Source organism: Zeus faber (genome assembly GCF_960531495.2).
Source record: "Zeus faber genome assembly, chromosome: 3".
In the NCBI taxonomy this organism is placed as follows: domain Eukaryota; kingdom Metazoa; phylum Chordata; class Actinopteri; order Zeiformes; family Zeidae; genus Zeus; species Zeus faber.
In genome coordinates, this window is record NC_137190.1 from 23092013 (window position 1) to 23116117 (window position 24105).

General features: G+C 43.9%; 1 protein-coding gene across 1 annotated transcript; it reads right to left on the reverse strand.

Moving 5' to 3' along the window:
• Positions 1-3343: 3343 nt before the first annotated feature.
• Positions 3344-23058, reverse strand: galr1b (galanin receptor 1b; the record flags this gene model as incomplete). The annotated part of the gene is made up of 3 exons (XM_079997290.1): positions 3344-3661; positions 18003-18068; positions 22285-23058. The coding sequence occupies 3 exons, from the start codon at positions 23056-23058 to the stop codon at positions 3344-3346; spliced, it is 1158 nt and encodes a 385-aa protein (XP_079853416.1).
• Positions 23059-24105: the final 1047 nt, after the last annotated feature.

Below are 24105 nucleotides of genomic sequence, written 5' to 3' on the forward strand. Positions count from 1 at the left end.
TTACATTCACAGCACAAACAGCAGGAAGCCATGGGTCTCCGAATAATTGAGGATCCTTTGTTCACAGTAAATTCACTAAATAGAGAGGGTACTTTAAAAAGCCAGAACAATAAATAAAGTCATACCACATTAAACTGTTGGTTGTAATTTTCTAGTTTAAAGAATGTGAAAAATTTGCATATTGTAATTAGACTGCTAGGGGAAATTATAGAGCTCTGTGCTCATTCAAATAATAGTTTCAACCCCCAAAATGGGTTTAAAAGGAAAGGAGAGTGAAATAAAGGAAAATCAAATGTATATTTAATGAGGTCATTGGCATACTTCAGGCTGATAATTCATTTGAAACAATAATCCGTAAATAGATCGTAATTAGTGAGTTAGAAAAATTGAATATTTGATGTGTTTGTGTTGTATCTGCTCCTTTATATGGCGTTTCCATTGTCGTGGAGCGTAATCCACCCAACATATTATGGACTGAAGTAAAAACTCCAAAGTACAGATCTCTGTTTCATTAAGACCGAATGAATGAGTTGAAGTACATTTTTTTATTGTCCTTTGCCAATTAAAATGCTGATTATAATTTGCATCTGCAATTGTCAGAGAAGTTGAACTGCCGCCAATCATCAACAATGATTACAGCAATGTAGGGCAGCAGCATGACAATGAAACAGCAGAGAATGCCATATTCCTTAGATGCTCAGCAGAACATCCGCTATATTTTATTTATATTTATATTTACTGTATATTTTATAAGTGTGGCAAATTTAGGTCTAATATTATGAATGTTTAAAAAGTGAGGTTTTGATGGTGTTAATTCTCTTTATTCATTTCCGGAGTTTCCTGAATCCATTCTGCTCTGGGAAAGCGATCCTCTGTGATGATACTTTGCATATTCTCGCGAAGAAACTTTTGGACCCACCCTTCGCCGGCATTTCAAAACAAATACCAAAATGAAGCGAATAAATACAATTCCCACGACCTTGGCGTGAAGTCGGTGTGGCAGCGGTGTGATTGTGTTGGCGGGGGAAGAGAAGGGGCTCTGGCTGAGCGATAACGCTGATTGGCAGTGGCTTTTAAAACAAGTCTATAAATATTTCTGTTGTTCCTTGATTGAAAATATCCGTATATCCCAAATATCCATGTGCATTTGATTGGAAACCCCAGTTCAACACTAGGTACACTTAAATCTGTTTCCCTCGTCCATTAACCCCTTACCCCACAAAACTTCAGAGACTTGTCACAGTCAAAACTTAATCCATTTAATTAAATTTAATTCATCAGACAGTAAGACAGTAATGGATCATATATTGTATATATTCCATGCAAATACTGTAGATTAACTGATGTTTACACCACATTAAATTCAAAGCCCTCGTTTAAAAGCGATTCAGGATTTGAAAGAATGGTGTTTGAGGCTACTGATGTGGTTTTAATTATCACCATACTGTAAATGGGCCATGATCAACAACTTTAATGGCTCCCATCTCCTAGAAACGTCCCATTATAACCACAGACCCATCTGATCGGATCCACTCAAAGAGCCTCGTGTTTACGAGGGCAGCGTCCCATCTGTGAAGGTGAGAGTTCACAGGTCCGAGGCCGGCAACAATTTCCGTTTTGCAAATGTGTACCTCCATCAGCAGCCGTGCAACCTGTGCTAAAGTCCTCCATCACATTTGGTGACGCCTCCGTGTTCTGGCGCCTTCTCCGCCTTTCTTCTTCTCTGTACAGTGTTCATATGAATTCCTTAATACTGTTTCACGGAAACAACAAACCTATCAGGAACGTGGACCAGTGAGTGCTTGGTTCCGCCCTTCCCTAGACCAGCACAGAACACTGGTTTCATGGTTTCACCGCTGGCCACTGAGCAGCTTCATCCGAGTTGTTTGGTTTCGGTCAAGAGTCTAAGAGTCTGCTTTTCAGACCGCTTCTGTTTCAGCAGACTGACGGTCCATGCAGCCAACCAAGACAGCGTCTACCCCCCCCGTCTCTCTCCGCAGTCTTCCACAGAAGAAACAGGGAACAGCCGAAGAGAAGAAGCAAGAAGCCCCCCCGGGGGAAAAGAGCGGGCTGGAAAATTCTGGCATCTCTTCTGGGTCGTGTGCCGTGTGCCGTCGGAGGGGAGCTGGATGGACTCCGCCCCAACTTTAAGATAAGGTTTTATTTATCCCTGGCTGCTAAATGGCTGCCACTGGTTACGCCGCATTGGGGTGCATTTGACAAATAAGCTTGCAACTAATCTAACCAAGCATTTTAACTCCTCCATTCAAGCCCTGTCACTCAAAATCCATCCACCTTCATTAACTAGAGACACACCTAGATATTAGCGTTGATCTTTTCCGTTGTGTTTCCATCTATTCAACATGGACAAATTGACCTTTTCCAGCCGTGAACTCATTTTGAGACCCCGCTTCAGTTCTGCACTCGCCCATGGTTGAATAATTGATTTGGCGTCAACTTTTTGCAGTCTCGAGACAATGTTTCCGTCAATGGTACCCCATTAAGACAGGGACTGTAAAGATGTACTTGAAGCGCCGTTCATTAGCATATCCATGAAAGAGTCGCTGATTAAGCATTGATCTTGCTCTTTGCTCGGCCAGCTGCTAATAGGATCATTGTTTCGAACAAAATGATTGAGACGAAACACTCCTCACGCAATATATATCTGTAAATCCAAAAAAAGGAGGACGAAGAAAAAAACAAAAAAGATTCAACTGTCACATTGAACTATTATGTTAATGTGTAGGAATGACATGTTTTTAATGTAAATATAAATGATACAAACAAGAGTATGTACTGTAACATTTAAAGCTATAAAGCAGACCTATACCAAAGAACTGAACAAGGCAGCCTGTACAGGATATGAACACTCTCTCTGAGGTTAAATGTTATAAATTCCAAAATTGTTCTCAGTGCGTTTTTTATTCTCAATAAAGTAATGACACTAAAAATCAATCATGGCACAATATTATATAGTAGTAGTATGTATTGTACAGTATATACAGTTTTCTTTTCAATATTACTGATCAATGATTATTCAACCAAGGAGTGGAGAAGCTTCAGTGTTGAATTGTTTGTTCCATGTTGAACAGATGTGAAAACACAGAGCAAGTCAATCAATGCTAAATTAACATGATATTGTGATATGTTGATTAAACACTTTTGCTTGATATTTGACAAACATCGTGACAAATATTTTGCCAGGTAAGGTGGCTACCGCTTTAAGAAGTAGGCTGAAGTAGTTACTGTAATACTATTGGCATGGCAGTTTGATAGCGTTCTGCATGCAAAGTTAGACGCGGGGTTTTCCAAGTTTCCACCAATCGGAGTTCCCCCACCCTCTTTATATGTTGGTGGTGGAGTGCGTAGTGGAAAAGTTCTCCACGCGCATGCGCACTACCTTCTCCACGGGTGAAGGCGGGTACAGGAAGCGGCAGGTGAACACCTGGCGGCAGGCCTTGCGGAAGTTCTCCGACAGAAAGGCGTAGAGGATGGGGTTGATGCAGGAGTTCCCGTAGGACAGGCAGTGGGAGGCGATGCGGAAGTTGAAGGAGGCGTCGGTCAGGGGGAACCTGCCGAACTCCACCCACATGGTGATGATGTGGTAGGGCATCCAGCAGATGAGGAAGGCCGTCACCACCAACAACACCGTCTGGGCCGTCTGGAATAATACCAAAACAAGGAGACGGGGAGCAGAGAGGTGAGGCAGCTGAGCGGAGGCAGTAAGAAGAAACTTCGAGAACCTTTGAGAGGCTTGCATTCCATTTCCTTTCGGCTGGACTGTTTTCCTAACTGTTCATAGCGCAACCTCGCCGAACGCTTGCTGCAACTTCTCACTGTGCTGAAAATGCCGTTTAATGGGGTCAGTTTAGCAACAACTAAGTAAGAGACTAGAAACAGGAAGTTATGCTGTCTCAACCCGGTATTATTACTTGGTATTATTGCTATGGAACTTAGTCCATATGAAGCTATTTGAAAGACTGTCCCTCTTCGAACAGGCTTGTGATCAGAAAGAAAAGATAGCAGACCAACAGGGTAAATCAGAGGAAAACAACATGTCCCAAGAAAATAAATAATATCAGTGCCATTGTCCATATTACAAGTCAGTGTCAAGTCAAAATGATTTTGAAGCTGTTATTTTAATGTTAAAAAGTTACGTAGCGTTGCTTTAACAAATAATTACCAGATGGTATCTATCGGACGTTATCGGTAGTGAAAACTATCACGACCCGCCTCTTTTATCTGATTGGCTAAGCGACCACGGATAAGTGTGAATCAATCATTATACTGACTCTCATAACCACTATCTTTATGAAATCAGCTAAAGGTCATTTGTTCTGAATGATAATAAACTGAAAGCCAAGTTGTGTGAAACTCTCTCTCCGTCCATGATTTTAACGTTTATTTCAAGTTAGGAAAAAGAAAAGTGTCCCCTCCCCCTCGCAAATTCCCTGTCTTCACCTCCCTTGTCAATCAAATATCCAAGTTCCGGCACAGCGTGTATGGAGCTGGTGCTGAAATTGTTTCGCATCCAGCCCTCTCTTCAGTTTGAAGATGAATCGCTAACGGCGATGTTGGTTGTTCAAGTCGTATCAATAACGTGCGATGGCTTTGCTTGTCATGAATGTTAAATGGTAAAATGTTGTGTCCTCAGTCACAGTGACAGAGAATAATCTTGGACTGTCAATCCGGCCCTTGCAGGCAAAGTGAAGAAGATTATTGTCTCTGCTGAGATAAAACGTTATCTTTAAAAGACTGATCATGTATTTTAGCTTCCTATCTCGGCCCTTGTAATATTATTTATTTTCTTGTAACATGATTTGTATTTGTTTTCCTCTGATTCTTTTCTTTCTGATCACAAGCCTGTTGAAAGAGTGACAGTTTTTAAAATAGCCTCATAAGGACTAAGTTTCATAGCAATAATACCAAATAACCAAATAATGACTCGAGTCATTATTTTACTCATATATGCTCCAACACTAACAGAACAATATCTATTTTTGGATCAGTAACATCATCGTTCACAGTCAGTAAAAATTGCCAGAACCTTGCAGACCCACAGTGACGACAGCCCAGTCACCCTGGAACAGTTTTGTCAGGGCAAAGTGTCAAGTTGAGAAAATAAATTGGACTGATTGGGGATTGGAGATTAGAGGGATTTACTCCAGCAAATTCCAAGGAAGATGGCACAAGGGGGCCACTTAAAGTAATCCCCTAAAAGATCAGATCCAGTCCAGGTCCATTTAATAGAGAACTTCTGACTGTATTCTCTTGTGTCATTTTGCCACCAGGAGCCTCAGAGAAGTTGCAGACCACTTTGTGAAATTGTGAAATGTGTTTTGTTCTTGCGGAGCATTTTTTTCTCGCACTTGTTCTCACCTTGCTCTGCCGACAACAATTGATTGGGACTGTGCGAAGAGAACGGTTTCTTGGCTGGGACGTTGCGGTTTGCAATTGCTGTCTCGTTCCCTTCGTGACAGTTGCCCAAACTGTCACGAAGGGAAGTGGTGATGTCAAATAAACAAAAGTACAAGTACAATTCTATTTCCAGTGTCTATTATCGCAGTTATCGTCTCAAAGGACACACAAAGCAGAAATGCCCATCAGCGATCCGATGGATGGGACTGTATTTTGACAGCAGAATTCACCTGACATCAAACATTGAAATAACCCTGTATCCTGGTAAAATGATATATACCGTTTATAGGAGGTGAAGACGAGAAAAGAACGTGTTGTGTTTTGATATTTAATTGGTCTCCAGCTCCCAGGTGAAGGAGAGGGGTGAAAGGGACGCTGCGTTTCTGGAAAGACAAACCATTTTAATTAACCGATCGCTCGATGGCAAACAGGAGCTTGCTTCCCCCCCGCTCCCTGCACGGCCAGGAGAGCACCTTAATGCCTCTGTCTCCCAAAGAATAAATATTGTTTTTTTTTCATCTCACTATTCCTCTTTGGTCCGTCACGGTGTAGTCAAGGAGACAATTATTGTATCAGAACTGAGCCCATAAAGAGTTATGGTTTTACTTTACTTTTATGACACTTTTACTTTATCTTTCCAATTCTAGAAGGACATCAGACCCTGCGGCTCGGGGAGACTAATGTCTTCCAGCTCTTGGAGAGTATCTGTTAGCAGCAGGGCCACCCTTGTTTGGAGCACAACACTACACAGTTCACATTTTTATAACAATTTATTACTAGCGCTGTGCAGTGTTTATGGTTCTCCCAGTGTTATAATACTTTAGATAGGGGATATATAGTTTTGGCAGGTCAACTAGGGAGGAACTAACCCTCCAGAATAAATATTTATATGAGGTGACGAATAATATTTCCTCTCTACACTACACAACGTCAGTGTGCACCGACGTGGTGTGTATTTAAAGAAAAGCGCAGTGATTTAAATCCAAATCTTTAATCACACTATGGCATCCCTGGCTGAGACGCGCTCAGTCCTGTGTTTGCCCTGTTAACACACTTATCAAACAGAGTGAAGCCTTTTGTTTTACCCAGAACAACTTGTGTTAATCCTTTTAAAATAAGGGTTGCCATTGTGAAACCGTTGAACCGCTCTGGACATATATGAAGAAAGCTTGTATTGTATTATCGATTAAAATAATAGGTCTAATGTTAACCTTTTTGAGATGGGGAGGTTCTGCAAACATCAATGCCCATTTCCAACCGTTAAAGAGCACAATTTATTGTAAGTAGTAAAATTCCACTACCGGGACGTTAGTAATATAGTAATGACTGACAACAGCTGAATCAGCGCATGGGTGGAGCAAAAGCACGGCAGGTCTTTTACTTTCTGTGCTTGGAATTATCCACTGCTGATTTTCAGAGCACTTTGTTACGACCCAAGGTTCTCAGATTGGCAGAGTCCCTCAGATGGGCAGACTTCCCCAAAAGTCCCCCAACAAAACTTTGAGGGAAAAAAAAAACAACTGAGAGAGAGTGAGAGTCCTGGAGCGACAGCTACGTCCAACAGAGTTCCAGTCAATGTGGCCAGGCCACAGGAGCCAGTAGGTGGCTCTAGAGCCCCTTTCCCACTTGCACTGAAAGCCATAAATCTACTGGCAATGTTCCACATTGATGTAATGTGGGAAAAGGACCCGGGATCCTGATGTTTAGTAAAAGTCGTTCGTAAATCTCCCTACTCTCTATCTAGTATAATTTTGCTGCTATGGCTGTGAATGGAAGTGTGTGGGAAGAGAAGCAGTGACATTGCCGGGACAAGCATGTAAAGTAAGGGTGGAGCCGAATCCAAATCGTGGCAAAGCACAAATAATGGGTTTTCATGAATATTTATTTCGTACACATATTTCGGTTAGAAAAACAAACATTTGGAAAAACGGCGAGTCTGACCCGAACCGTGGATCTCCGCTGCAAAGACGAGAAACTGAAACACGTCCGATCACTACGGAGACGTGTCTTTATAGTCTTACATTTTAGTATTTTTCTTCTTAAAAATGGCACTCAGACCCTGGCACTCAGCGGACCGGGAGAGATAGAACAGGTGGAGAACGTTCCTTCTCCGGAAGCAGAGTGTGTAGGACAGGTTGAAAATGATCACACTGATGTAATAACGATAATGATGTAATAGGGGAAGGGGTTATTGCACCCGGGGATGAGGGCTCTGGGACCTTATTGCAGCGGAAGTAATGGAGTTCGTCCGGGAGGGGTCGGGTCCCTGAGAGCCAGCAAAAAAAAACGAAACAGATTGAGATTGTACAAGTTGTCCGTTGCCAAACAATTGTCCAAACGATCGCATCTACACTGGATATAACGTACTAACCCTTACTCATTATGTAGTGTATCCGTAACAGTCATCTAATGTGGGAACAGACTCCTATGGAACTGCTCTGTAAAGGAGGCCAATGTGTGAATGACCACCTACTGCCTTTGCCGGATATTATTTATCCAGCAATGTTTCCGATTCCATGTGGGAAATGGGCTGAAGACGCAGATGAAGATTTCCTCTATGGATTCAGACAAAACAATCAAGGTCACCCTACACATCTGAAGGAATCCAGCTGTAAAGGTTAGGTGGACCAATATCCCATCCCTACACAAATTCTAATTTGTAGTCTTTTTGACTTTTCTAAAAAAAAAAATAAAAAGGCTGGCAGTGGAGCCACCCAACTCCTATCTACGCTCCACTGACTGCCACTTGATCCGCTGTGCGTCCCCGCTGCCTGTTTTTCCAAAAAAAAAAACAATAATAAGGGTTTTTTTGTAGATGTGTGTGTGTGTGTGACACTCGGACAGGAAATTTCCCTTATTTTCAAATCCCAATGTGGAAAGGTATGGACATGATGTCATCAGGTTATGTATTTGTGGGCAATATTGCTTCCCTGAACCTCATATAACTTTCTGCATTAACGGCTATATAGGATAAAATAATCAACATTTTGCAAGTCATTCGAAATGTCATGAGTGGTTTGCAGCCGGATTGCAGCAAAACAGAAGACGCATTCTCTGAGACAGCCTACTCTTTTTCAGAGTGATGCAGCTGAGTGCCTCCTCAGCTGCTTCACATAAAGCACATTACACTTTTCCCTCTTAGTTCCCTCTCATTAAACCCTTGACTGAGCTACTCAGTCATCTGTAATAATCCAGCCATCAATTTATTCAACCATCTGCTATTAGAGAGATGAACACTAGTGTACTGCCAGTGGCTATATTTAATGGATTGCAATGTGTGTGGATGTGTGTCAAAAAGAGACACACTGTGTCTGTGCAAAATAATTGTTAAATATTCTGGTGGCCTCTACATGGCCTCGCGCTACATATACAAGGCAGACAAAATGATGAGGTTAGGTTTAACATTAAAGAGTGTCATGTCATGGAAATGTCTGCATATAGTGTGTGTGTGTATGTGTGTGTGTGTGTGTGTGTGTGTGTGTGTGTGTGTGTGTGTGTGTGTGTGTGTGTGTGTGTGTGTGTGTGTGTATCCATTGTACTATTTCAGGCTGCGTATGCAGGTATCGATGCAAGCACATCCCTGTGGGGATGTCTGCATATCTGCAGGTCTGTGTTTGGACTTTCCAAGGCAGCATGTTTTGAAGTGCAATAGCCTGCTTAGCTCCACTGAGATCAGGTTTATGTTTGGTGTCATGGTATCTCTACTCCAGCCGGGCGAACAAGGCCACTAATCTTAATATAACATACATGTATTATCGTGAGCTATATATTACTCTTAGTCAATATTTGAAGAACACCTTTTCACTAGAAGCTTCTCTTTTTTTCGAAACGTTCCCTCCTTGCTATTTCTCCCCAAAACATGCATCCGTTGGAGCAATGCCACTTTACAGTACTACTGCAAAACAATCTAGTCTCATTTGATCTCAACATTATATCAATTTATTACCCAGCCCTACAGCACTGAAGAACTTGTAATGTTCCCTTGGATTTTTAATCTCATTATTTCTAAGCACATCGCGAGGAACATTCTCATCGGCATCACACCACCGACCAAGACCAGTCAGAGGAAGTCTGTGGTGACAGTCTTCCTTAAGATGACCCCCGGGGATTAATAAGTTGTTGTAGAATATCTCTTTATTGTCATTGTACGGGTAGGATACAACAAAATTAGTCCTCTTATTTGACTGATTCTACACCTAGGAACAGTGGGCAGCGGCATGCAGTGCTCGGGGAACAGCTCCAGCGCCTTGGTCAGGGGTGACCACAGGAGTATTAACCCCTAACATACATGTCTTTTGATGGTGGGAGGAAGAGCAGATGAACAGAGGCAAACTTGACACAGAAAGGCCCTCGGGACGGCTGGGATTGGAACCCAGGACCTTCTTGCGGTGAGGTGCTAACCACCATGCCAGAGTCATCTTACCTTATCTGGACAAGAGGAAAAAGGAAACGCAGAGACCCCCCGCCCCCCGAAACATAAAGCCAAATTTCAAATACCTTGCATGTACACACAGGTAATTTTCTCAATTTCATATTAAAGCAGTTCCCTAAAACGGGATTCTCCTGATCCTGTGCACTACTTTGTGATAATTGATTCCCAGTCCATTAAGGCATACACATACAAGAACGTATAAGGTATAAAGCAGTGTGTCACTGTAGACTAGAGGTCCACAATAACAAGTAGTGCATGAGAGGTTAGTCTGAGCGTATTGTTGGAGGGCAGATTTGCAGGCGTAGAATTACTAAGTGACATTTAAGTCATCTGTTTCACCTTGCCAGGCGGTGATGGAGTGCATAAGCAAGACTGAAATCAAGGGAAAGTGTTTTTCTTTTTTTCACTTTTTGTTCAGATGATGACATCGATGTAAAAGTTACAGCAGAATTTCTAAGGACGGGAGCTCCCCGCCCTGAGCTCTGGTTGTACAACTGCAATTTCGACTCTCTACTCGGGCCGAATGATTGATTGCTGGTGAAGATTCTCAAACAGGGACTTTGTTTTTAGATTTGGCAAAATTGGTTCTCAAAACCAACTATCCAAGTCCTAGTGACCAGTCATTATCTGGATTTACTCATACTCAGAAATCCATCTGCGAACTGCTCCGCCACGGTCCCTGCGTTTAAACTACAATGCAGTAGCTTTCACACCAGAGCAGCTTCACAAAACCAATACAATGACTTGACTTAATTGTTACCTTATAACAAAGTAAATTATTAATATGTTGGACGTTAAATTAAAAAAAAAAAAAAAGTGCTGCTTAGAAAAATGAAGAGGTTAGTCCCCTGACAATAGATGAATATGTGCTTCCGCTGAGCTGGGATGGATTGCTGCCTGCTCTCCACTAGGGATCCCTCGCCATCTATTTTTCACTTTTATGTATGAGGTCATGGTATATTTGCTACGAATGCCTTAAAGGATCCCACATAATCTGATTCAAGTTTTTTTTCTAAATGCGTTTCCAATGGATGTGTCAGTCGCGTTGTTTGAGGGATAGGGGTTATGGGTCTGGAATGGATGTGAAATCAGTCTAGCATTATCAAAAAAAAACACCATGCAAAACATGCCCCCCCGCCCCCCAGGTGTGAGGTGCATTCTTGACCCATCATTTGCATAAACCTGCCCTACAAGACCAGGAGATGAGAATATCCTGTTTAACAAAAAAGATATTGAGAAATGAAGCAGACAAATGTGGGGCCAATTAAACAGACGGGACAAATTACATCTCAAACGTCAAATAAGATCAAACAGAATACAAATTGCACCAAGGTGTAGTAAGGACCACCCGCGATGAGACCGAGCCAACAACGTCAGCCAAGTTTATTGATACAGGGTCCGAGTTCGACGCTCATGGAGTCTGAGCAGATTTAATAGTAGAAAAAATAGTCCTTCAAGGAGCGTACTAGAAGGTTGCCACATCGTATATAAACAGTCATCTGAAATGGTGACAGCTACTGACTTAACTACAACAGCACCAGAATGTTCCAAGGAAACATTGTTTAAAAAATGGTAACTGAGCCAGAAGGAAAGCAATGTGAGAGAAGCATGGGTCAGCAAGGGTCATGGGCAAGCGCTTTTAGAAATGGTTGTCGATCAGTGCAGGGATTTTCTGATGTATCTGAATAAGCAACTGGGGGAGTCTCTGTCCACAGGTAGGGCTTTAGGGAGGGAGATGAAGTCCCTTTCGCCATCTGCAGCCGGTGCTTCACCACGCCCCTTAGTCCGCCACAGCAACACAAAAAAAAAACGAGACCGTCAACAATAAGATAAGCTTCATAAAATGAAGGCTAGTCTTGAGAAACAAAGGACAGTTTATTCAGAACTTATCGCACAGCTGCAGCCTGTGCATTCTGTCACTATCTTACTTAACCTGCAAAGTATACTGTATATAAATTCGGTAAATACATTTTAGGCAGGTCTTTTTTTTTTACATGTCTAGCGTTGAGAAAGAATGCCTCCAACACATCTACCTCTCGGATTAGTGAGGGTAGGAGCCGAGGTAGAAAGTAGTTCGAGCTTTTGGAAGGGACTGCTTTCATCAGAAGACTATTGCTCCTCGAGTGGGGAACCAGGGGTGAGAGCATTGAGAGGAGATATCGCTGAGCTGAAGTTCCAAATAAACTATTAAAAGAAGTCGGCGAAGCCCAGATCCTGACGGATCTCCTTCTGATCAGGAGACCGGGAGAATGTTGGGAGGCCACTGGGTTGCGCAGAAACAAAATGGTCTCTCGTAACAAAAATTGGTCTCTCACTAGCCCTATGGGTCTTCACAAAATGTGTGGAAGCGGCTATAGCACTGCTACGCCAGCAGGGGGTGAGCCAGTCCCAGGGAGGAGTCGGGAAGGCAGCCAGATGAACGCTCTCTCACCTGAGGAGGCTGGGTTTGGCTGTCAACATGGAGAAAACTGTATTAATCGCGAGCCAACATTCCCCTTTCTGGGAATGGAATTGGAATTGGTTAGTGTTATGATCCGTATCATCAGACAGGGTTACCATGTCCTCGTTAGTATAGTGGTCAGTATCCCCGCCTGTCACGCGGGAGACCGGGGTTCAATTCCCCGACGGGGAGATCCATTTTTCTGTCCTGCATTTTGTTGAACATACATACAGCCTACATACATGTATACCCTTCTATTTTGTACGCCCACTTTGTATTATCCTTTTCAGTCTTATTTTATTTTTGTTTTATTTATTTATTTACTATTCACTAACTGCATAACGTTTTAACAACCAGTTCGTTTCAGTTGGCTAGGTAGGAATTAGGTTTGCTATCATGTTCGATGTAGTCACTATTGTGCATAATCTCCGGGTGCGTTGCAGAGACATTTCACTGCATATACGTATGAAAGCATGTTTATGTACGGGACAAATAAACCTCTTGAATCTTGAATCTCGAAGAGGGCCTTGTCAGTGTGGCGAAGTGCCTGGTTCCTTCCCACGTCGGGGAGCGTTTCGTAACGCTCCACCGTGGTGGAGCGGGGCGGGGAGCCGTCTACAATGGCACGGCAGCAAACGGGAGCTGGACGATAACACAGGCGAGACGCCACATAAACATGTTAGAGCTGCGCACGTCTCTATTAGCTCTTTTAGCACTTTCTGCCGGCATGTTCCGATAAGGTCGGACAGAACGTCGGCACTAGCACACGTCAATCGCCAAGTCCCCCCCCCTGTGCCGGATGGCGAACAATTTACTGCTGTGTGCAGAGCAGAACCTCCTCTCCCTCTGGGTGGTCCATAGCCCTGGCCACCTCAACCATGGGCTGGACCTGTTGTCCAGGGGAAAAGCCCGGGCGGCAGATTGGCGCCTTCACCCCCAGGTGGTGGAGGGGATCTAGATGGGGTTCGGCCGGGCGGAGGTGGACCTGTTTGCGTCGCAAGAGACGACTTAATGCACGTTCTGGTTCTCCCCAGGGACCAGCCACCGTTGGGCGTGGACGTGCTGGCCCACCCGTGGCGGGAGGTGGAGAAGCGCTACGCTTTTTCCCCCTGTGGCACTCATTCCGCCGGCGCTGGAAAGGGTGTGGGAGGACGAGTACACACTGAGGTGGCATATTTCTGCCCAATGGTGTGAACAGCGGGGACACGCCCCCTCCGACTGCCCTATAGGGCCAATATTGCAGTTCCTGCAGGAAGTCTTCCCTGGGAGAAAAGCAGCCACTACACTTAAAGTCTATCCGCCAGCCATTGCCGCATGTCATGTGGGCTTGGACGGCTTTACACCAGGCAGTCACCAGCTACCGTCTCGCTTCATGGTAGGTGTGTAACTCCTGCAACCAGCCCGGGCTTCCCTAATCCCCTCTTGGGTCTTCTTGGCAGTTTTGCGGGCTCTGTCAGGGCCTCCGTTTGAGCCTATACACACTGCAGACATCAAGAGCGTTTCTCTGAAAACGGCGCCCGCCTCGGCAAAATGGGTAGGCGAGCTGCAGGCGCTGTCAGTCCACCCATCCAGCATACAGTTTGTGAGTGGAGGGGATCGAGGGGCCTTGCGTCCTAAGGCTTCTTTGATCCCGAAGGTCATTACCACTCCATTTCGGAGTCAGGTCAGTGAGATGGCAGCCTTCTCTCCACCGCCTTTTGAGTCAGGGGAGCAGGAGAGACTTAACACTTTGTGCCCGGTTCGGGCGCTGCGGTGTTACATGGACCGCACAAAGGAATTTAGGCGCGGGGACCAGTTGTTTGTTGTGTGTGTCTGATTGTGTGCTTCGGTGCCCGGGCAAAGGGTTGGCCCCTGTCCAAGGAGTGGTTGGCTCATTGGCTGGTGGAAGACTTGGCCTATAGGAGCCTGTCACCTCAGGGCCTGCGCGCACACTCCACCAGGGGAGTGTCCTCCTCTTGGGCCCTCTTCAGGGGGGCGTCGGTGGAGGATATATGTTGGTCAGCGTCTTGGAGCTCCCCACACAAATTTGTGTCTTATTACACGTTGGACATCACAAGGTCTACGCTGCCACATGCTGTGTTTGCCGCACAGACCTGAGTATGCAGGTGTTACAGAAAATATTCCACAAGTATTTTTCCACACACGTGTATTCACGTGGCTGGGACAGTCAAGCCAGTGGCCAGTATGTTATTACGCAAACTTCCCTCGGTTGATCACCATACTATCCTGGATGGTTTACAATCCCATGATTAATTGATCGCAGTCCCATGGAAGTGCGGCGCCGTCACTTCCTCTGCCTTTCCAGGCGTGAATGCAGAGCGTGTCAATTGGGTTACGTGACCTGGCGATCAGCCCCATGAGTAATAGATCTGGTCCCTCCTCAGATACCGTGGTTGCCTATGCAACTTCGACGATTGTCATCAGTACACTTCCTCAAATGTTTCAGAGCCCACAAGCGACCGCAACAGACGGCAACTTGGCCACATGCACATGATGGATGGGTTACAAACTCACAGGCTGAGAGATCATTTAATTTGCATTTCTTTTTTTTGTTGTTTTAAAAAAAAAATTCATCGGGGAAGATGTATGTCAAATTATCTAGAAGTGTTTCGCTGACTTTGGCTTGAAATGGTTATAGAAATTGATGGACCAAGTCCAATTACAGGGCCAAACATATCTTCGTAGATATATATCCAGCATTGAAAAGCCTGTGTTGAAAGAAGACTTTGACATGGAGTGGGGAAGTCAGGAGCTTTTAAAATGTTCTTATTCTTTCAGGAACATGTTGTGATTGTGTAAAAATGACTCACTGCCTCCAAGTGGAGCTACCATGTTCCTGTTCCTACCTTGTGTACTGTTTTTACTTGTTGCTTTAGAAAGTATATTTGAACAAATGACTTGCTGTGATGAAAACATTCATCTTCCATGAAGGACACTGAGTGAAAGAGAGCAGAGGCACAAAGTTGCGTTGCTATAGCCCACACAATGTACCAGCAAAAGCAAACCTCTCACCTTCCATTAGGGAGTAATTGCACCTCATCGTTAAAATCATTGCACTTATTAAGGCTTCTGCTCCTGCAACTGGAAAATCAAAGCTTTATTCCTCTCACACAATACCTACGTTTTAGTTACACATTAAAGGTCTCATTATTTTCCTGACTCGTCACTCCATCCCACCCCCCGACCACTCCACAAACAAACAAGGTGAGTCTGTAGTCAATGGTAACCGAGCTGCCAGGCTAAACAGTTATAAAGCAGAGAATGGAACCAGAAACCGGGAGTAAGGAGAGAATCCGGCGCGGTCTTATGTGAATACTGCCGGCATTAATAAACGATGAATTCGGAATCCAACATGAATGTAGGGCTCGGGCATCAGAAGGATGCTTGTGGCTTGGAATGTTGTGGTTTGCGGTTTTACCATAAAGCCAATGGGGGGGTATTAAAAAGACGGACCAAATTTGCAGCCATATAGACCTATTTCACTCAGTGTTTTCCCGACAAATGTGCTATTAGAAGGTTAGAAGGTGAGGTGATATAGGAATTGGGGAAGTGGTGTGTCATAAACATAATAATAAGGAAGTCTTTGCCTGGCGACGGGCCAGCTTGCAAGTTCTCCGCTTTACTGAGGTATTAATGTCCTTTGAAATAGTGTGTGGAATTTTACAAGTAAAAGTATGATTTGTCTGGTGCCGGGATGAGCCGCCGTACAACTCGTCAGGACTTTCAACTGTGTGGAAGAAATCTTAAAACAAGACAAATACTAAAATGGTCTGGCCCGCTCAACAGCAATATACCAGACAGTATGACATGCTGATGCAAAGCAGGGCTGTTGGTTAAATATTCGAATGCTACTCAAATTGCAAAAGAAAAAATGATGTTTAAATCCGAAAGTGAACATCTGAAAAAAAAAACGTGCAGTGTTTCAACAGGAATCTATTATTTTTCCTAGAAAGGCTGCGCGCATACGTCCACATACATCCCCTTTGTGCGCGCAAGTAATTGAGCTTGGTCGGTGCGCTGCTCCGTGGGCTGTGTTTATTTTATCCGCCGGCTGAGCAGGTGCGGCGAGAGCTTTATGCTCACTACATTAAACAAAAAGGTTAAAAAGAAAACCAAACAGCCGCAGTGTTCTGGAAGAGGCTCCATCCGGACTCTGCAGGCGTTCCGGGGGGCAGCGCTTGAGGTTCAGTGAAGAGAATCACTTAAGTGGGCGTTTTTTTTTATATTTTATTTTTCCTTTTCCAACAAAGGATAAAGAGTGGAGGAGCAAAACAAAAGGACTAAATCTCGTAAATCGTCCCGGAGAAAGGAGCCGCCCCAACCCCCCGAGGAGGAGACGGAGCCGAACGCATAATAACACAGCCAAAGAAGTTGGTCAAACTGTAACATTTGACAATTGCAACAGATATTCGAATAGATTTGAACTGCTGTGTTTTTTAGGAAGGAATACTCAAACGTGATATGGGGTCAACGCTGACAACCCTAATACAAAGTTGCATTTTGTGGGAAAAAAAATAATAAACAACCAGGGAGACAGCTATTAATCTGTTGGAAACCTGCCATTCTATGTTAGAGTGCTGAGAGCTTTTGTGTGCTTTCAAATGTCGTACTCACTGTTGATAAGGGGGGACTAATTGGTGGACTACTCGACCCACTAATGGCTTTGACGGGGTGACTGTCGTGACTGTGTGACTGTCGTCATCAGTGGCATTCACACCAACAGATAGAGGTCTGAATTTTAAACGCAGCCACAGAAGTAGAATGTCTATTTCAAACAGCAACTAGACTGAAATACATATCGAAATACACAGTCACCAAAGCACTGAGTACAGATAGACAAAATTTGTTCTGCTGATTTAATTGATTTGACTGAGCCTTTGGTCACAATGTCGTTCTGCAATGTCTCCAGAATGTCTGGAAAACAAAACCACTGGAGCAAATGATGTAATTCACCAAACTCAACGGTCATCATGTAATTGCAATCCAGTTGGAATGAAGTACGCATTAATGTAATAGTGGTGGCCCGATTGGTCATTACAGAGTTGCCTTGCCCACTGCAGACTTGTCGAAAGAGGAAATTACAAAAATTGTTAATCCCGTATGATTAGACCGCACAATGCAATCCACAAATGTAATTACGGCACAGCCTGATGAAAAACTGACTGCCTTCTGCTGAGGCTAAAGAGAAGCTTATAGCTGACTCCATGGCTCCACCGTGACTCAATGTACTAATTAAAAGAACGGGGCCCTGCAGGCATGTAGTACAAGGAAAATCTTGTTTCTGTCTCTTTATACTGGAACGTCGAATGTCAAACCAAACAACATGGCGGTATTGCAGTACAAAGAAACCACAGTAATTACTATTTTAGAGTGATTTTATTTTAAATTGCCCACAGCCTTAACAACACTCCGGTGATGGGAAAAAAAGGTGTTCTGATTAGATTCAACTAATTTATTAAGTACTGAGGCAACAAAATCTTTCTCTGCATTTTACTGATGTACGTAGGAGCAGTGGGCTGCTATAGTTAGGGGGGTTAAGTGTCTTGCTCAAGGACATATCAGCATGTTACCAGGAGGAGCTGGGGATCGAACCAGCAATCTTCCCATTAGTGGATGACCCACTCTACCTCCTGAGCCTCCGCCCCCCCTGATCATGACGGCGGTAACAAGCAAAAAGAACGAAAATAGGCAAGGCAGCCATGAACAACTTACCTTTCTTTTAGAGCGCTCTGATTTTTTGGACATGTTCTTCATTTTTTTCTGTAGATGAAACAGCACCTAAAGAGAGAAAAAAAAATCTACTTAAGCCGTGGTTATGACTTAGTGGCATTTATAGCAGGCTCCCGTAGTACTCTGGGTTTTCCTCCTCGATTAACAAATGACTGCTTTCCGGCTGCTTGTTGACAGTGGAGCTACTCTAGTGAAATTAAACTACTAGGAAACGACTGTTTGCTAAATGAAATTAACGCACAAACTCATGTTTCATATTTTTGTTCGTTTGGGGTCATTGCAGGACGAACTCAATTGACTTTTGGGTGCGAACACACCCTGGAGGAGCTGCAAGGTCACTTCACACAAACTGGCAGGGACATACACGCATGCGTACGCACACACAGATGTGAGGAATTTAGTGTCTCCAATCCAGCTACGCAGCCATTTTTAAACATAGAAATGCAACGTAAAACTAAATTGAAATGTTTTTGTAAAGAGTGCAAACCAATCAAGTTGTCCAGTCGGAAAACAACCCCCTGGGATGGCCGTGTCCCTCTTTATCATGAACTTCTCTTGGAAGATTCTTTTTAAAGTGTCCTTTGGAGCAATGAAGGTAACCGAGTCTCGCTGGGTGATGAGCTGGTCTTTTTTTATTTGTCAAGTTTTAGTTTTATGTTGTGTTGTTTGTTAAGGTTGTCATCTCCTGCCGCCGGAAAATGTTACCCCCTCTATGCTCCTCCCCCGTCGGGAGGTGCCCTGGCTGAAAAGGAGCGCACCCGCTGTCACTTCAGGTTCACAAAGCGAAGGCACACACGCACTGGTCTGACTGTGAGGTTTTATTTCAATAAGTTATTTTACTATTATCACTTATGTTTGAAAAATACTGTTACTGTTATATACCTGTTCTACACAAAAAAAATTAACTATAGTACTGGTTTTATATTTTTTTTTTATTGTGAAACATTTTTTAATTATTATATATATATATACAGTATATATATATATATATATATATTTTTTTTTTTTTACATATATATATATTTATATTTATATTTATATTTATATTTAAATATATACTGTATATATATATATTAATAAAAATGTATATTGGAATTATCCACTCGGACACCTCCCCTCCAATCAGATGACCTTTTACAAATTATAACAACCCACCAATGAACTTGAACCCCCATTTCCCCCCACAGTCATACACATAGAGCGTTATACTAGTTATTTGAGGCAGACTATTATAAAAATTTTTTTTACACTTTTCAAATGTATTATTAAATATAAAGATACCGAAACCGTACTGTTACTGTGTCCCAAAAACCGTGATACATACCGAACCGTGAGCCCACGGTCCATCCCTAGAGGGAACACAAACTTAGGCTTGGGCAGATTGATCATTAAATCGGCAATCAGTGACCCATTTCATCGATGGCCGTTTCACATTGATGACAGAGTATATATATTTTTTTATCTGCCAGGAAAAATCGGAGCATTGAAACGGCGTGAGTGCAGTTTACCGTGTTCTGAAATTTGAATCGACCAGAGCTCTCTTCCCTCTCCACTCAGAGCTGTTTTGGATTTATTATTGATTATTTGTAATGTTCATTGTGTCAAAGTGTTGTTGTATTGTGTGTAAAAAAATGGCCGCGATGTTTACCCTCTTGTTGTTGTGACGATGCGTGTTCTTCGAACCCTCATTGTAAGGTGTATTGTCTGAATCAACTATGACCACAGAAATGGAACGTCAAACAAGTACGTCGGTTCACACCTGGCATCAGAATGCGTCTCCGCTGGTGATCAGATCTAACTTCCCGCCTCTATATCCAAATCGAATATATTGTGATTAGTTTTCATTTCATTTATGGCAATATCATTTTACCTTCGGTTGGCCTGTGTTGAATATGACATTAATTATATATTATGTTAGAATATTATATTTTGATTATATAATATATATAGATTTATGATTGTCTGGAATTTTAATGATAGGGATTAGTCGTGATCATTTCTCGTAGGTCCGATTTATTGGACATTGGTCAGACGGTACTTTCACTCCAGTCATCTCCACTGCATTTAACACATAGTTAGTAGGACACCTGGTTCTACGACAGGTATTTCCTTCCAAGTTCCCGATGAACACGCAAGGATGGGTTGCAGAGCTCGGGGAATTTGGGACACCGCTAAAATCTGTCTCTCCGCCACGTTGCACGGATAATTGCTGCTTGCGTCGCCTCTTGTCTTTATCGGCCCAGCGGGGATTACGTCACGGTGTACCGCGTGACTCGGCGCAAAATTGCGCCTGTGCTTCGCTCGGCGCAGATCCTGCGTGGCGCAGCCAATACGCACCAGTGGCGTTTAGAGCGCAGCGGGGCACCGCGTCCGACGTGAAGCGCCTGCTTGGCGGCTTAGAGCCTGCTTTACGGTGTCGGCGAGCGGGCCGCGCGGCTCATACCGAGCGTCACAGTTGCGCGTCGCCGGCGTGGAAGTCGTGGCGAAATTCTCCTGAAAGACAGGGGGCGCTGTGCACAAAACCACCTGGGGAAACTGAGAGAACTGCTGTGAAAAAGTGCAAAGAAGTCCTGAGGGAAGGATCTGAATAAATAACAAAAATACAATTTAAATAGAAAGTGTTGAATGTATTTATATTTATTGTAATCAGTGCAGATTCTTTGGTGTATATATATATATATATATATTCGTGAGTTTGTGCACATTGTATAAAGATTATATAAGAGATTATATGGGGAAAGATTACTCCGGTTATCACAAGACCACGTGCACATTCGGTCACAGACATCGGGTCGCAAATCGCAGCTAATTTTCCTGCTCAATTGACTTCCTACAAAATTCCAGTCCTATTTTTCTAGTATCTGCACTTCAGTCGATTCAGGTTCAGGGACTGTCAACTTTTCCTCCACTACACGGCGGACGGGGGCGGCGGCGGTCGGCGCCGGGCTTCCCGCCGGGTCTGCGGATCGGCCTCATTCGCGCCGATCGGTGGACGGGGTGAGAGAGCTTTCTCATGGGCTGTCCTGTCTTACAGTCGGGGGGACCGGTGGTGCAGGACGCTGCAACGCCTGCAGACCAGAGCACCAACGAGGACGCTGGTCACTCTCTTTATTTTATGTTCCGGGTTTCGTCCAGCGAAACCTTTTTGTTCGTTGTTATCATAAATACTGTCACTGTACAGCCAGAAAGACTCAATCCCTAAACCTATACCTGTGGGTAGAGACTCCCACACAAGTATATATGCACGTTTAACTCTGCTAGATTCTAACAGTCACGTTACTTATTTTTTTATAATTGTTAAATTATCATTTATATTTGTGTATATATCAAAAGCAAGCCAATGCAAGAGGAAACATGCAGGGACTGGATCTACCAAACTGCTCATCAATGATCAATGATGAGTGACCGGTACTTAGTACAATTACTTTTAATACTTTGGGTGCAATTAACAGCAAGTAATCATATATATAGTATCATATCATTTTATATGATACCTACCAGAGTCGAGGTTGTACTTTTACTTTGGTTAATATTCTGAGTAATTCCACCACTGCAAAAGTCCATTGCTTCGTTGCGTGCGCTCTATGGGTAGATGTACTAAAAAGATGAGCACTTGCGCGCAAAGGGCAGAAAGCCTAAAACTGTGAAAAATATTGACAACCTCTGGGAGTACTAGCACTTTAAATCCCAAAGGACTGTTACCAGTGCTGCACTTCTTTCTTTTTCATCATACACCGTCATAATTCATAATGATGTCTTGCCAAGCATAACATAAGTTGCATGTATGTTGTAGATGTATACTGAATACATTCATAACTTGTTTTTAAATGCTTCAACGGATCAAGTGTTTATTTCTAAGGTGCTCTCAACTTGAAATTGAAAAAGTGGAGAAGCGCATTTTGAGTTGAGAAACGCTTAAAAACAAATGTCACTTTCTTCTTAAATTGGAGTTTCCCACGCACATGGGAAAACATCACGTGAAGGGCTTCGTAATCAACCGTGTGTCACGTTGGAAAAACAGGTTTAAATGACTCCCAGGCCCGCGTTGCTGTTTTTAAGACCGAGCTGTCAGACGGTACAGGGGAGATGAAAGTCCAGGCTAATACTATAAAGATATGAAGATTATCTCGGACTTTATTTTATTTTTTTATGGCGAGCGCGAGATCTTTTTTTTTTTTTTCCCGTGCGTGTTTGACGGACGCGTCTTAACGGGAGATTAGATCAAATCAACCGGCGAAACGCGACTCCACGCCCACGTTGTTACCTTGGAGTAGCAGCAGGTGATGAGCGCCAGCGGCAGCAGGTAGCCCATCACCAGGATGGCGACTTTATAGGTGTGCCTGGACGGCCCGGTCCACTCCTCCCAGCAGAACGTGCTGTTGGGGGCCGTGGGGTGACCGGTCAGCTCCTGGTGCTGCGCCACGGGCACCGACAACGCGCACGACAGTCCCCAGATCGCGGCCACGCCGGCCAGCGCGTTCCTCCGGCTGCGGACGCGCGGCGACTTCCCGGAGAGCACCACGGCCACGTAGCGGTCCACGGACATGGCCGCCAGCGTGAACACGCTCACCAGCATGCTCACCATGACGAAGTAGTGGCCGAACTTGCACAGGAAGCCCCCGAACACCCACTCGGGCAGGGAGTAGACGGTGGCGTGGAACGGCACGCAGAGCAGCAGGAAGGACAGGTCCGCCACGCTGAGGTTGAGGATGAAGATGTTGGTGGTGCTCCTGGAGCGCTTCCCCGGCTTGCTCCTGCCGAGGACCACCATCACCAGACTGTTGCCCACGACGCCGAGGAGGAAGATCACGCCGAAGATCACGGGGACCACCACGGCCTCGGCGCCCCCCGGCTCCGGCTCCGGCTCCGGCTCCGGCTCCCCTCGCTCCTCCTCGGTCCAGTTGCGGTCCCACATCTCGGACCAGGCGCCGGAGTGGTTTCCGTGGAGCCGCATGTCTTCCTGCGGGGACGCTCCCACGGCAAACTGCTGCCTGAGGCTGCCGACCGTGGCTTTTATTGACCCTTTATGGGGCCACATGGCCTCGCTTGAAATGCCGCTGCGATGAAATGTTTTTGCTTTACGATCTGGTCCCGAATCTGGAATTTGTGCCGAATTTCTCCTCCTGAAGTGCAACGAGAAGGAGAAAAGGGAAAAAAGGAGAAATGCCCACGCACCTGTCTGTGCCTATCCTGTTTTTTCCTTTTTCTTTTTTCAAATTGTTGTTTTAATTTGTAGCTTGAATGTTTTTCTCCCTTGTAAGTCGCTTTGGATAAAAGCGTCTGCTAAATGACTAAATGTAAATGTAAATGTAATGTTAACTTTCAAGGGTGGTGTTTAAAGTTTTCTCCCTTCTTCTCTTTTTGGCATTAAAAAAAAATGAAGCTTTACTCCGATTGAAGAAAAAAACATGGTTTAATTCGTTTTTCAAAAGGTATAATTTTCTGAACTCCAATTTAAATCTGCATATCAACACGGCGTTTTAACCTCGACAGCGATTAAAAGCTCTTATCTGGGACGCTACGAAATTGTGACATCATCATCAAACATTGTCCATTGAATAAATGATCTGTTTTCTATTATTATTATTATTATTATAATTATTGTTAATAATAATAATAATAATAATAATAATAATGATAATAATAATTTTCTCGTTTAACTTTAAACAGTAGTATCGCTTCTTCACATTTTCACAGACAAATTAAAGTGGCAATCCATACCATTATTTTGTTAAAAAATCTCAGAGGTATATGCTCCTCTATACGCTACCTCCATGAGGCGTTTTCGCACTGAACAGTTCTGGGGACTCCCTGAGGGGAATTAGGAACTGGGGAGGTCCCCCGAGAACTAAATACCGCAAGGACTTTTTTTCTGGTTGCGTTCGGTTTTCAGCGTGAGTTCTGCGTTGTATTTACTCCGTGACGTTCACTGATTTCACCTTAACAGTATGCTCAAATTTGTTTCGGAACAAATTAGAGGCGAGACATAAGCAATCCAGTTGCGGAATCTTCACTCATATTAGATCTAGAAGACGTAATTCAAAAGTTAGCTCCGACTGTCGTAAGGCACATCGGGACACTACAC